Source organism: Heloderma suspectum, chromosome 1, assembly GCF_057233095.1.
Source record: "Heloderma suspectum isolate Gila_16-S chromosome 1, 16-S_ref, whole genome shotgun sequence".
In the NCBI taxonomy this organism is placed as follows: Eukaryota; Metazoa; Chordata; class Lepidosauria; order Squamata; family Helodermatidae; genus Heloderma; species Heloderma suspectum.
The window spans coordinates 126516290-126532262 of record NC_139458.1 but is presented as its reverse complement, the minus strand read 5'-3'; the positions used below and the strand labels follow the sequence as shown (position 1 = coordinate 126532262).

At 42.2% G+C, this 15973-nt stretch overlaps 1 protein-coding gene across 1 annotated transcript in view; it reads left to right on the top strand.

Moving 5' to 3' along the window:
* The first annotated feature begins 277 nt into the window (after positions 1-277).
* Positions 278-15973, top strand: part of LOC146357826 (mucin-5AC-like) — a 96506-nt gene continuing 80810 nt past the window's right edge. Inside the window, exons 1-6 of the mRNA XM_084851198.1 lie at positions 278-350; positions 4119-4190; positions 8523-8784; positions 10745-10859; positions 12556-12646; positions 15764-15873. Coding sequence (XP_084707324.1) covers positions 278-350; positions 4119-4190; positions 8523-8784; positions 10745-10859; positions 12556-12646; positions 15764-15873 — 723 coding nt within the window. The remainder of the gene's footprint in view (positions 351-4118; positions 4191-8522; positions 8785-10744; positions 10860-12555; positions 12647-15763; positions 15874-15973) is intronic.

Genomic DNA, 15973 nt, shown 5'->3' with positions numbered 1-15973 from the left:
TCATTTCTGATTCCCTTTATTAGAAGGAACCTTGACAAAAAAATAATGCACCTCCCCAAAGGCAAACATGCTTGGCTAGTCACCAAGGAACTGGAAGAGCATCCTCTATTTACCTCTGCATCTACCAAGATCCCCACAGCCCCACCTTGTTAGACCCTGTCAAACAAGCTGGGAAAATAGCCAAAATCTCCTGCTATATAAGTCTCTGAGAGTGCAGGTGAGCTAGTCCTTCTGGCCAGAACCTGGCTGAATATCTTTGCACCAAACTCCATTCAAGATGGGGTTTGGTAGTGGGCTGAGGGTGCTGTTATGGGCCCTACTGTTAATGATCTGCTGTATCCAACAGAAAGGTAAAAACTCCTTTGCTTTCCATTTCAGATTTTTTAAAAGCCACTGCAATTAGATATCTTAATTCACTTTCAAAAGTATAACTCTTTCTATTGTGTAAACCATACAAATGGTTGGATTTCAGTTAGTTTTTTCCTCCCTCTTAATACTATTTCGGCTAAATATGTAATGCTTCTGCATTGACTGGGGTATTATAATTTTGTACTGCCTGAAGTAAAAATCATTTAGTGTTGTGATACCTTGATGTTGACAGCTTTGAAGATCGAATAGAAAAGTATAATAAGAGCCAGTGTAGTGTAGTGGTGAGAGTGACGGACTGGGAGCCGGGAGATCCGGGTTCTAGTCCCCACTTGGCCATGGAAGCTCACTGGGTGACTTTGGGCCAGTCACAGACTCTCAGCCCAACCTACCTCACAGGGTTGTTGTTGTGAGGATACAACGGTGAGGAGGAGGATAATGTAAGCCGCCTTGAGTTCCTTGCGAGAGGGAGAAAGGCGGGGTATAAATGCAATAAATAAATAAATAAATATAATTGCTCCTCTCCTTGAAAAGTTGTCATTTCAATATAAATATAAGCTTCTTAACGAAATAATTTGTTTGCAATATATACTATGAAATATGTGTCTCATTTAGAAGTCCATTGGGCATGCTTCATTATTCCAACTTCTTCTCAAGTTTTAAAAAGTTACAGAGCAGAGGACAAGTAGTCTGTAAAATCTAAAGGAGACAACAGCCTCTCCTTGTCTATCTTTTCTCATTACCCCTCTGCAGCCGAGTTCACATGGGTGTATCTGATGTGTAAATTTTGATGTGCGTGTATGTATGTTATTTCTAACTGAAATAGCTCCCACATTCAACTCAAGCACTACCGCACAAGAAAAAAGCACTGCTTTTATTCCTAATGTATCAATGGAGAATTGGGACTGAGAGTGACTAACTAAAGACCCAAGCCTCTGAGTTATGCCTGAGCTCACCTTTTAATCCAGGTCCCTCATTTTCTTTCCTGAATTACATTGGTTAAGGTACAACCTGTACCTTAAGCATCCTGGGAATTGTAGTTTGGGGCCGATCTATGGGTTTTTTCCGCTTCCAATGAGGTTTCACCACCTGTCTTTCACACTACGCACTACCCGCCTCGAATTGGAACCGGAATTTCCCGCTTCCATGCTCCTGCTTTCAATACCCTGATATCTCGGTATTTCCCCTTAATGTGCTCTGATTTTCTACCTTTGCTACCGTATCTGGTCGTAGTCCCCTCCCCTACAACCCTATGCATTTTTAGACAGAAAAACATCCTACAACTCCCAGCATTCTCCAGCCAGCACTACTGGCTGGGGAATGCTGGGAATTGTTGAACTTTTTTCTGTCTAAACATGCATACGATTGCACCTTAAGAGACAGTACAGAATGGTGCAAGAAATCCCTCTGTACTGGGTGCTATGGCAGAAGAATCAGAACCCCTGCTTCGTCCCAAATGTTCTCTATACCCCTGCATTTTACAGGGTACCAGAGCCGCATTAGGAACCATGAATGATGTAATGTCAGTCGCATCCTGGTAAGTACTTCATAGGTACGGGCCCTTACCGAGATTTAGGCACATGGCCTGTTTTCAGTGCCAAAGTTCAGCCTTAGAATATGTGAGATAGTCATAAATAAGGAATGAGAAATGGTAATTCACCTCAAACAGCACAGCTGATCTATGAGGGGTAAGGACTTCCAGGGAAGACCTGAGACTTCCAGGCAGGTATAAGTCCCACCACCTCTAATTCTAGGAAGTAAACACTACCTCTTTTACTAGCAATATAACACCCTGCCCTAAGAATACTATCTTGGAAGTAGCTTCTATTAAAATCAGTGGGGGTTCCTATCAGTAGAACTGGAGTTCTGGGTATTTTGAAGGCTTGTGGCAGGTTCACTTCTTTTTATTACAAACTAAGCCTCTGATATCATTATAATTTTCCATTGATGTGAATGAGGGCCTGTTTTGGGGGAGCTTTATCTATCTTTTAAGAGTGAGATCACTTAAAATTTAATAAATGACAGCTATCACTCATTTTCACTCAAAATGACAGCTATCACTCATTTTCACTCAAAATGACAGCTATCACTCATTTTTAGAAGGGAAGACTGTATTTAATATTTAACTTTTCTTCTGTTTGAAAAATCTAATATATAGAATATTTCCTGTTATGGTAATGCCCTCCAGAACCACAACAGAGCCATCACTATTTTGGAAGATGCAGATTTAAAATTCCTATTGGCGGTGGTTTCAGCTGAACACAGTTTCAATTCCACAGTTCCACAGAACACAAAAACCAATTTCCTGTGGGTTTTTTTAATTTCGAGATGAGAAAACATAGTTGTTTCACATCAGCACAATCCAGTCTGAAGACATAGCTACACTACATACGTAAGCTGGTTTAAGTCACGCAAGCTGTAGTTCAGTAAGGGGTGGAGTGAGTAGGAATCTCTGCCACAGGTTTCTCAGCACACCACCAGGGGCCGATCTACATTGCACCTGCCATCGCAACAAATTCGGTGTCCTGTCGGGTTAAACGCTCTCACATTAAAACGTCATTATCCACACTCAGCCATTTTCCCCATTGCGGTGCTTCATCGAATGTGCAAGCTCAGTTCACACTCGAGTGCTGTGCTGTTTTCCTGCTCTTTTTTTTCTAATTCAGGCATGATCTTTGAAGATTCGATGATTCAAAGATGTGAAGCTTTGAATCTTCAAATCTTCAAAGATCATGCCTGAATTAGAAAAAAAAAAAAATCACGGAGAAGCCATGATTCTTCGAAGATAACGCCTTAATTTTTTTTTTTAAAGCCTAAGTGGGGGATAGAAGGGGGTAAAACTTAGTTTCATTTGAAGGGATAGAACAACCTCCTGGTCAGTGCAGGAAGCCTGATTCTCAGGTGGTCACCCTTCCAACTACTGACTGGGGCCAACCCTACTTAGCTTCCGAGATCAGACAAGCGGTGCACATCCAGCCCTTTGCTTGTTGCTGAGGAAACATTGAGTGCTGAGGAAACTATACGATCAGTAGCCAGAAGACGACATGGGGCTGTCGAGAGCTGTGATTGGACAGGAGGGAAATACAAACACCACCATATATGGACAGGCAGGGGAGGGGACTACGACCAGATACGGTAGCGAAGGTGGAAAATCAGAGCACATTAAGGGGAAATACCGAGATATCAGGGTATTGAAACCGGGAGCACAGAAGCGGGAAATTCCGCTTCCAATTCAAGGCGGGTACTGCGTAGTGTGAAAGATGGGTGGTGAAGCCACATTGGAAGTGAAAAAACCCATAGATCAGCCCCAAACTACAATTCCCAGGATGCTGGGGGAAACCATGACACTTAAAGTGGTATAAAACCAATGTAGGTTTTTAGTGTAGATACACCCTGCAATATAAGCACTTTTAAGTATCATTGATTTCAGTGGGAGAGCTTAAATGTACATTTAACTTTCCCATTAAAATCAATGGAATTATAAAATGCTTAAATTTGGCTGGATTATGCCCATTCAAAATGTTTGTTCATTTAGGATACAAACTGAAAGGAAAAGGCATATTTACAATTTCATTAAATTAACAATGGCAAGAGTCCCTTCTCAATTACTTTTATTCTCCTACTCATTGTGGGTAAGGTGCTCCTATAAGGGCTTTGGGGATCACCCCTACTTTAAAAACAGCATTAATTGATATGCACACATAAACACACAAATAAACACACATACTTGTTTTGTCTCCTTTTGTTTGTAGCTTCTAGTGCAGAAGGTGTATCTGGAAAGGTTACCATTATCCCGCCATTGCCGACAGCACCAGTTATAACATGTAAGTTAGGAATTGTCAATTATTCCCTTGTATCTATCAGATATGTTCACAGAGCAGCAAACTGAATAAAGTTAAGAAAGAGATGAATAGATGGGCAGATGATTCTACAGATAAGTAACAGCTCAACTACCTTGGCAAATTGGGCAAACAATGCATTTTCAGTCTGTGACATCCCTCCCTCGGTTGGTCTGCCAGATGCCTGTTCTTCTGAGTTTTTGATGCCCAGTAAAAAATTGTTTTATTTGCTCAAGGATTTTAACTCAGTGTATTTTTGTTTTATTGCTGCTGTTTTCAGATTTGGAATTTTAACCTGAACTGTTTTATTTGCTGCTATGCTGTTTTAGTCTGCTTGTTGTTTTTAGTTTTGTTTGTTGGTTTAGTTTCTTTTTTATTTTTATTTTTATTTTTATCTGTAAGCTGCTTCAAACAATTTTTTTGAAGAGGCAGAATATAAGTTTATTAAACAAACCAACTAGTACTTGGAGTGACAAAAAAACACAACTAAACAAATTGGCATACATATAATACATGGAGGGAGTTATCCTATGGCTGCAAGTCAGTGGGTGGACAGCCATAGAATATCTGGTTTTCCAGGAACCAACCTCAGAGCCCGTGCTCCGAGGTCGGTTCCCAGAGAACCGACTTTCTCCCCACTTCCGCGCTGCCTCACAGGCAGCACAGAACAGCCCCGTGCTCCACACTGGCAAGAGGAGCACGGAGTGGCCAAACTAGGGTGTTCCAGAGGGCATTCCGGGGCAGGGAGGGTGAAAACACTGGTACGACACATCCTATGTGTTGACCGGCAGCCTCCTCCCCCGCTCCTCCTTCCCGCGGCTAGACAGCCGCAATCGGCTGTCTAGCCACAAATGCAGGGCAGAAGAAGCATGGAGGGAACGATCCCCTCTGTGCTTCTCCTGCCCTGCATTGGATAGGCGGTTGCCTCAGAGTCCCCTAAAGGTGCAATCCTATGCTGTTTAGAGAAAAAGAGGTTCTGCAACTCCCAGAATCCCCTAGCCTGCATCGCTGGCTGGGGCATGCTGGGTTATGGGACTTTTTCTGTCTAAACATGGTTGCACCTTAAATGATATTAAATAAATAGGCAAAGGGTGCAATCCTATGCATGTTTAGACAGAAAAAAGTCTGACAACTGCCAGCATGCCCCAGCCAGCTATGGACTTTTTTCTTTTAAACATGCATAGGATTGCACCATACATCACATAAAAGCACATCATATATATATATATAGAGAGAGATATAAAGCAGCGTGCCACTAGGGCATAATGAATACCAGAATGCTAACCCAAAGCACCTCCTCAAATGCCCCCACCCCCAGAATGTGTTGCTTCATTGTTGTTGTTGCATTTAACATCATAAACCTATACCTGTCAGCTTCCTATACAGGTAGAATTTTCTGATAAGCTGGACCTTTTTGTTGGCGTGGGGTGGATAGGCTCCCAAATAGATACTCTGTTAGCAGAACATAAGAGCATAAGAAGAGCCATGCTGGATCAGACTAACGGCCTATCTAGTCATAGAATATCAAAGGTGCCATGCTGGATCATATTTGTACAGTGGCCCATCGGATGTCTATGGGAAGCTCACAGCAGGACATGAATGCAAAAGCACCCTCGTGCTCATGTTCCCCAACAACTGGTATACATAAGCATGCTGCCTCCAATATTGGAAGTAATATATAGCCATCATAATTAGTAGCCATTGATAGTCTTCTCCTCCACGAATTTGTCTAATCCCCTTGTAAAGCCATTCAAATTGGTGGCCATCACTGCATCTTATGCTAGTGACTTCCATAACTCTGCGCCATGGGAAAAAGTACTTTCTTTTATCTGTCCTGAATCTCCCACCATTTATGTTCATGGGATGATCCCAGGTTCTAGAATTATGACAGGGGAAGGAAAATGTCTCCTCATCTCCTTTCTCCACACCATGCCTAATTTTACACACCGCTATCATTTTTTCTAAACTGAAAAGCCCTAAACATTGTAACCTTTCCTCATAGGGAAAGGGTTTTTTTTCTCCAGCCCTGTTTATGCAAGAATAAATCAATTTGTTTGTAAGGTGCCACAAGACTGTTGTTATTGCTGCAACAGACGTGGGCTGCTTTTACACTAAAGAAAAACCCCACAGTCTTCCCTTTCTGGAGCCTTTCCTCATTTACTGCAAGCTCCTAAACAGCGACCATGTGATTGCTGAGAGGGGAAGCTTTTAATTTTCAAGGTTCTATAGAACTAATGAAACAGTGTCATCTAGTGGCTATTTTAATTACATAACATTCAGAGTTAAAAAGATAGTTCATTAGTTCCGGATCTTTTTGAGATGGAATAACCAGTAAATACCTCTGGATGTGCCCTGGAGGTTGAAATGTCATGAAAAGGACCCGCAAACTTCAGTGAGTGAGCAATCTCAATAGCAGGATAAAAGCTCCGTGTGAAGATGTCCTAACACAGCTACCCTTCTGGAAATCGATCATTTCAGTTGGCCCTTTTCTGCAGCTTTTCCATCTCTGCAATATCCTTGTTTAGGTGAAATATCCAGAACTATACACATTATTCCAAGTGTGGTCGCACCATAGATTTATATAAGGACATTGTGATATTGGCAGTTTTATTTTTGATTCCTTTTATTTTGGGGGGTACAGTTTGTTCCACAGTGGCCATCCAGATGCCTATGGGAGGATTCTGAGTATGAGTTGCTCTCAAGAATTGATACTCAGTTTGAGATCCAAAAGTAATCTTTCCTCAGACAAATTCACAAGTTCTACCCCACACATCCTTGTATTTCCTGTACTCTCATCTGTACAGGGATCTTCCTGCTGGCTGCAACTTAGAAAGATCTTGGATGTAATGGACAAACCTGCAAATAAAGCTAATGTGTTATTTTCAGAACTTGGCTTATATCTTCAGATATTTACCCAACCCTGAAAAAAAGGTGGAAATAAAGGGATACGGCTCATACTTCCTGCTGGCCTTTGGAGGATTTCAGTCTGGGGAAGGACCTCTTTAGAGCAAAGAGATAATTGAAACCAAAATTATTTGCCTTCTTTCTCTTCATTCTGTCCCTTTATAAGCATCTACCATCCATAAATATATATATATATATATATATATATATATATATATATATATATATATCGAATATATAGGTGAAGTTAGTTCTTTGTGACAGCCAGGAACAGCAGGGTCAGGGCAATGTCCACAATAAGAGAGACTGAGCATGCTCTATTCTTTCCAGCTCTGGAAGTCTTTTGCACCACTGTTGTTTCCACCCTCCCCCCATAAATAGGACCACCATTTCCTTGGGTGTTAAATGATGCATTCCCTAATTTAAACTCACTTTGTACACATTTTCTATAGTGCGGTGAAATCCTATTCCAACTGTGGACAATAGAAGGGCACTGGACTTCTATTGCCACTACTGAGCATGCTCCACTGCAGTTGAGCATGCTCAGTAGTGCTTAGAATACAAACCTGACAGGGCCCTACTCTAGGTGACGAGGAGAAGCAAGAGAAGAATTTGAAGGATTATGGATCCTCCTCTTGTCTCCTCCCCGCAGTCAGCTTGACTTACAGCAAGGCTGGTACCCATGTCAGCCTGCTTTTTGGTTGAACACATGGAGGAGGACAGCCAGGGCAAAAGCAAGCAAGAAGCAAATGCTCATTTTTAATGGGCTATATGAAAGTAATACTATTGTGGAAACAGGAATAGGAAATAACCTTAACACTGGTTGCCAGTGCATTTCCGAGCCCAATTTAAAGGGCTGGTTTTAACCTTTAAAGCCGTAAATGGTTTGGGCCCAAGTAACTTGGACTGCTTTCTCTCATACCAGCCTGCCCAGACTCTGAGGTCATCAGCAGAGACACTTCTCACCTGATTGCCATCAAGGGTGGTTAGGCTGGTGAATACAAGAGAGAGGGCCCTTTCCGTGGTGGCTCCACACCTCTGGAATCAGCTTCCGTTATGGGTTAGTCAGGTCCCTTTCTTACAGGTCTTCAGGAAAGCTCTGAAGACCCACTTGCTTTCACTTGGCCTTTTCATAATCTGTGGGCTGCGGGTTTTATTGGTGTTATCTGTTTTTATAGTATTTTATTGAATATTCATTTCTTGCCTTTCTGTTTATATTTGCATATTTTGTATTGTTTTTATCTTGTATGCTGCTTGAGAGGGTTCTACCCTTAAAGGTGGCCTAAACATCATTTTAATTAATTAATTAATTAATTAATTAACAAATCAAGACATCGGCAGCAACAACAACAATGTCCACATCAATACAGAACATGTACGATATACCTTTTACGACCTCTTGTAAATTCACAGCCTTCAACTCAGCTCACAATGGGCTAGTGTGTAGCACATGGGGCCAATTCCACTTCAAGACGTTCGATGGAGTCATCTATAATTTCCCTGGGACCTGCAACTATGTCTTTGCCTCCCATTGTAATACTGCCTTTGAGGACTTCAACATCCAGATTAGGCGCTCAGGAATAGGAAATCCTGCCACTATCAGCTATATCACCATGCGGATGGATGGAGTAGATATTGAACTGCAAGAGAATAAAGTTTTGCTGAATGGCGTCAGGTAATAACGTAGTCCTGTGTACTAAATATTTAATGCTGTGCAAGTTCAGATCCTGAATTCGCTCCAAACTCTCTGCATTTTATTATGCTCTACAAATGTTTTAAAAACTCGAAAAAGAAAGTGGGACAAAGATGGCCAAAGATCAGTAGCGTAGTGATAGATGTTGAAGTCCAGGCACTCATCATGATAGTCCCTATAGACAAATTTCCAAGGAGAGTCAAAAAAATGCAGGCAGCTGTGTTGATCCATATCAGCAAACCAGTTCTGGCAGTTTTATCTCCACCAGGAGTGGGTCTTTTGTAAAGCTAATAGGTCTACTTGCCTATTCAGGAGGACCAAGCCACACCAAAATACTTTGCCTTACAACAGGGGACAATATATTTTTGTTGGGAAAATCCATTTACCCCCACCTCAGCTACTGTGAGAATTGCAGCTAAGCTTGGAAGGAACAGGGAATTCTGATGGGGGTGGCAGATGACATCAGTGTCTTGGCTAATAAATAGAAAAAGTGCCGGCATTGCGTCTCTGCAATCCCAGGCTCTGCTACACAACTGCCGAAGACCCATGTTTTTGCAGTGTGAGAAAGATTGCATAGGCGTATAAAATGGATGAAGTCAAGAGATTTTCTTAGGCGGTTTATGAGATGGGGCTTCATACATGCATCCAACCCTTCTAATATAACAAAGAATAGCATTTTTGTCATTTTCTGATTGATTACATACATCTATTTAAAAAAAAAATGATTAAGGAAATATAATACCAGAAGCAATCCCTTGTCTCTAAGGCCAGATCTACACCTTGTGTCATATCATTATGATCCCGTCATGGTGACGCTATCTCTCTCTTGCGCATTTATACCTCGTAGTACACACACTGACATTTGTTGTGGTATATTGGATAATGTGGAATAAAACACAGGAAATAGTACTACAAAAGCAGTATATCAAATGTGCCCCAACAGTTATCAGTGCACTTCAATACCATTATAAAGCAGTAGTGTAGATCTAGCCTAAGACAAATATCTTCTTTTCAACCCAAAGTGCTATCATGTAAGGCTCATAATAAAGAAAGCAATACAAGAAGCCATTCCTAATGTATAGATATTCACACAGAAAGAAAAGAGGTGCAAATAAGTGCATCATCACTTCAGATCACAGCATTTCTTGCACATCTCTTTCTTCTTACAGTTATGGCTCTCCTGTCAGTTTTCCATGAGCAGGGCTACCAGTGTGGCTTGCCTTGAGGCAATACCTGGACTTGGCCAAGGAGTGCTGATAGTTGGTGATCTTCCAATGATATGTTTCCATGCTAAGAAGGGTAGATGATAATCAGGAAATATGTCACATTTCAAGTCCCCTCCTCTTTCTAGACCGGGGCAAGGTCTCTCTGTATGAAATGAACAATAGACCAGTTTGAGACACAGGGCCAAAACAGCCATTACTTTAAATCAGCATCTAGCAGCTGTGTTTTAACCTTTTTACTCTAGAATAGGTACAGGGCCCCTGATCTGGATCTTAAAAGCCCTGTTACACTAGGGTCCCAGTCCAGATTGGTCCCTTTTTGCCTATTCTAGAGTAAAAATAAAAATAGACATAGGTACTAGATACGGATTCAAAGTAATGTCTATTTTGGCCTACAGGGAGCTGCATTTGGGCTCTGTAAAAGTCTTGTAGTCATGCTGACTGAGCCTAATGGGAGTTGTACTCCAAAACATCTGGAGGGACCCACATGGTGGTGGGGAGCTGTTGGAGTGTTTAAGCTGGGCCTCCATCTATAGACAGCCTGTATATTTCTAAATAAATACAAGTATTACAAAACACCAGTAAACCTCCAGTGGCCTCCTTCCAAAGGAAACTAAACTTGGCTAAATGCTGTGCCACTGGAACTTCTCACTGCTTGAAGAACAGTAACATTGCTGTGTCATGGATGGTACTCCATATTTCTGATATTTTCTCATCAGGGTTGAGCTGCCTTACAGCGGATCTGGATTCACTATCGAAAGTATGACCATCTACATTAAAGTGACTTTCAAGTCAGTCCTCACCTTTATGTGGAATGAAAACGACAGCGCAATGGTAAATGCTAGATGATATAAAGAATTGACGTGTGGGACTTGCAACAAAATGTTGCAGTATGGAGTGCTCCTGCTCAGTGTTCCAACTAGGGATGTACGAACTTGCTTGTACCCGCCAAGCACAGGTGCTCGCAGAGTCCCTGCTGCTGCCCATCCCCGCAAGCTGGGCTGCATGAGCCCTGAAGGGCTTGGCGAGCAGTCTGGGAACCCTGCCCTGCTGTTTTTTAGGATACTCCATTCCATTCTCCCACAGGTTTCCACACCCCCCCCCGCCGCCCCTCTCAACAGACACTCAGCATTCTGTGGTCACTGGGCATGCTCAGTCCTCACTGGTCTGCTTGGAGGTTTGGGCCCTATGGGTTTTTTTCCCTAAACATTTTATTCACTTCTGCAAACCTTCGGTTCCCCCAAGCATGTGCTGTTTCTCAGTAGCCCCATTTCAGCTACATAGCACTTGAGTTTGCTATTAATATATATGATATCAACCAAAGGGGAAAGCACAAATTAAGTGTTAAACTGCAGTCTCCAACATGGTGCCTATAGGCACCAATATGCCCACAGACACCTCACTTGGTACTCACCAAGCTCCCTACCCCTCCTGATTTTTATTTTATTTCTTAAGATTTTTTTTTTCATTAAAATGTTTTTTAACTGGGAGACTGGCATGTTGCAAAGTGAAATACTGCCCTCCAGCACCATCTTACTTTGGTCTATAAGAGTGTTTTTGTGTTTTGGAGCTCAGAACCCACCTGCGTCTTGTACTTAGATTCTTGCTTTTCTTTTAATTTCACCAGTTTGCCTTCTGGGAAATGAGTATTTTGTGACCAGCCATGCCCACCATGGCAGCCATTTTATGAATGGGCAAGTCCTGCCACTATAGCAGCCATTTTGTGAGAGCACCCATGACACTCTTTCAAAATTCCAAATGTGCCCTCTGACAACCCCCCTCCCATGTATTATACCATACTGCAGTTTGTTGTGGTAGAATATTTGCAGCATGTTCTTCTGCAAACTCACCTTCTGCATGCAATTCGACGTTGCATCACTAAGCCTAAGTAACTGCTTCTAATTTAATATCCTCAGACTGGGCATGAAGATGTGGAACGCCCATGTGTGGTACTGGGTGTATGCGTGCAATGGTCATGCGTATCGATCATGCTGCTCTATTCACAATAAAAGTCTTACTTCCCATAGAAATCTTATTTGTAGTAGGGTATATAATTGAAGAAAGCTACCAAACTGTGTTTCCACTTGACATTTGATCTCTATTTTAAAAGATGAAAATACATTTGGATTGCATATTTAACATATTCACATCTTGGCAGGAAGTGCTACCTGTTATCTCAATTGTTCATTCTCTGGTAAAAATTTCACTTTTATAGGATTTAACCTTACCTGTAGATTTGGGTGTGTTTTTTCCTCTTTCCAAAGAATAGAAAGCATAAGCCTAGGAGAGGGATTTGCTTCTGTTATGAATATTATGAAGTATGAAAACGAGGTTGTTATGAATAGCATAGAGCCTGTGACTCACAAATGAAACCCCAATTTTCTGTCCACTAAGTTTGAATTAGATTGTTGAAACACAACATTGATAGAAACTATTTTGGTGTATCAAGTGCAGCTGCTGTCTTGGATTTTCAATATATATTGTGGAGAGTCTGTCTATTAACTTCTATCAACTTTCTCCTATATTTCAGCTGGAACTGGATAAGAAATATGCCAATCAGACCTGTGGGCTTTGTGGGGATTTTAATGGCATCCCCGCTTACAATGAATTCTTTTCAAACAGTAAGTATCAAAACCACTGCTTATTAAATTTAGGTATCCACAGCAAATGCATCATCATACACTGAGTGCTATAGAGTTACAATCTCTTCAGCATTCCAGCTGTCCTTCCAAGTTGAAAAACAATTTTTAAACAAAATATTTTAAGCATTAGTATTAAAAACCTGGTAGTTTTGCCTTATGTGTGTCATTCTTCATTTTTTTAAAAAAATTCACCTACTGAGTACTTATATGTTAGATTAACTTCATCTTCTATGCTTGTTCAAATAGATAAGTTTCCAAATCTGAATGACGGTGATCACATTATGTATACTGTGCCAGATCTATGGTTCCTCTTGCCCAGTACTGTGGGGTTCCCTATGTGGTGCCTGCCAGCACCAATGTGCCCGCATACACCTCCCTTGTCACCTGCCAGGCTCCTCCCCTCCCCGCTATTTTTGAAAACAAAGTTCAATTTTAAAAAAAATAAAAACAGTTTTAACTGGGTGGCTGGCATGCTGCAAAGCGAAGCATGAGGCTCTAGCGCCATCTTTATTTCCAAAAATAATGGGCCCCAGAGGGATTCTTAGAAAATAAAATGGTGGGTGGCTACAGCCCAGCTCTCTGTTCAGAAGCAAGCCCACCCACCCAGAAAAAGAAAAAGTAGGTTGAGGGGGGACAGGGAGCATTCTGCGGGGCTAGAAGGGGTGGTGGGGAGTAAGAGAGGTATTTGTTTATGCTGTGTGTGTGTTCTGCCTGGCTTAAAAAATTTTCGTATGGTGCGTGTTAATGTTTGAGCATCACCAGCTGCATTCTGTGAAATGGGTGTTTGTGCTATGTGGGGGCAAATATGTGATTTGTCATTTGGGACACAGACTCCACCTCTGCCTTGTGCTCATTTTCTTGGCCAAGTTACTTATCTTTGAGCATCATCAGCTTGCCTTCTGTGAAATAGGTGTTAAAGCAGAAAATTGGGTTCAAACTAGTGGTTCTGTGTTTTGATGCTCTGCCTTGTAGTTAGGTCCTGGGGCAATTCATTTTCTTTTTGCCTTCTGGGAAGCGGATGTTTTGAGACTGGCTAGGCCCATCACGGCAGCCATTTTGTGAGAGAACCCACAACACTCACACAAAATTCCTAATGTGTCCACTGGTCCAAAATGTTTGGGGACCACTCTAATATGACCAACAGTAGCTCTACAAGTTCAGGCCAAGTGCCCTGCCCCCTTACCCATCTCACATGACCATATTACCTCAGATTTCATGTGGAGAAACTTTGCTTATATAAAAGCTCCTCAGATCTCCACATCATAGAAATTTAAGCGACTGTGTTATACTGAGTCAGACCATTGGTCCATCTAGTCCAGTGCTGTCTACACTGGCTGGCAGCAGCAGCTCTCCAGGGTTTCCTTCCTAGCCCTACCTAGAGAAGCCGGGGATAGAATCTTGGACCTTCTGCATCCAAAGCGTATGCTCTACCACTGATCCATAGCTTCTCCTATCACATCAAACTCACCTCACATGAAAAACCAACAAGTCAAAGAGCAGGCTATCTTGTTCAGCCCCAGCTGAAATCTGAGATGGTGTGGTCATGACTATACCATATCAGGGGTTGATTTCATTTTCCTAAATTTCTGGTTGTAATATACTTCAGTTCCATGGGATAAAGGAGGCTCTGCTTCATTTTAAAATCAGAATCTCCCTTATATGTTAGCCCTTTCCGATTATAATCTCACTGAACATAAGGGAAAAATGAGTAATTGTTTCTTTTCTGATGTCGACTTCAGTCCATAATTTCCTGTAATAGATTGTTACAAGAAGATGCCCAAGCAGATGTAAGAGTGACTTGAGTTCTGCTTTGGGCACATCTATAATGTCCAGTGGAGAATGTGTGCAAGAGAGATGTACAAAACTCTCCCCACGTCTGAAATGGATGTATCTCCACACCCCATGAGTTCCTCTAGGGGCACTGCAGTGTAAGGGTTCCTATTAGAAGTGTAAGGCACACCCACTTGTCAATCTTTCTTCTAATGTCTGAAGATCTCAGGGGAAGACATCATGTGATACCTCATTTTGGACTCAAGTGGGACCTGCAACAACCATGTGGAGTGCTCCCACACACGGTTGCAGCCAGCCAGCCAGCCAGCCACTTTCCGGATATTGTATTCCATTCCCCCACAGATTTCCATTTTTTGTCCCTGACAGATGTTCAGCATTCTGTGGCACTTGCCCCCCTCATGTATTCTCCCCTAATGTTTTTTTTTTTTTAATATTTCTGCAAACCTTGGGGTTCCCCTGGGTACCTCCCTCTTGTTTCTTGAATCCTTTTGGCCTCCATTTTGGCCTGAATCCTCTAACCACCCATACACTGTGGGTTCATTTTTGGAATTCATGATGGCCAATGACATTCCAGGTTAATGGAGATGCAGTACTGCATTGTACACATTTAAGGGCCCTTTCAGTGTTATCTTTTGCCACACAGGAACTGCTTTTCTGTGAGCTGCTCCATCTCCCACACAGGTTTGGTAGTGTTAAAACGAGCCAAACACATGACCATAAAATGAGCCAAACACATGACTCTTTCCTACAAAGTAGACAGTCCTAATGGCAAGGTACGAGATCTGTAGTTGGGACCCTGCCCACAGGGTTGGGTCTTTTATACTTTATCTGAGCTGTACTGGATCTGTCCATGGAACAGTGGGTCCCATGCAACTAGGATAACTTTGGAAGGATTCCCATTGCTATGTGTTGTCCCCATACAGCAGGGCTGGGGAACATGTGGCCCTCCAGATGTTGTTGGACTGCAACTCCCATCATCCCTCACCATTGGCTCTGCAGGCTAGGCCTGACAGAAGTTGCAGTCCAACAACATCTGGAGGGCCACACGTCCTTCAGCCCAGCCAGTACGCACTCCCCCATTGAAATATGTGGGTGCTTCAGCCTGTTCCAAGGGGGAAAGCTCCTGCTTTTCCACAAGACATTTACTAGATGCTAGAATATTTTACTGGGAGCAAAGGAAGCAGCCACATGGACCTCCCTACCAACTCTCGTTGCCAAATTGGAATGGAATTCCTGAAAGGGAACCTCTATGGAACACAGTTACTCTATATACATCTCTTTATGTCATGGCTTTATTTATTACAGATGCCCCCATAACTGCCTTGCAGTTTGGGAATATGCAGAAGCTAAATGGGCCAACAGAAGATTGTGAGGATCCTGCAGCGTCCTTTCTGAGCAACTGCACTTTTGCAAATGTGAGCACTTCTTTGCTTATTCTTGTGCTTTGCGTTAGTTTTATTTCCAAAGTGATGCTAGAATCATAAGGAAGAGTTGCTCGACGTCATAGCAGAAAAA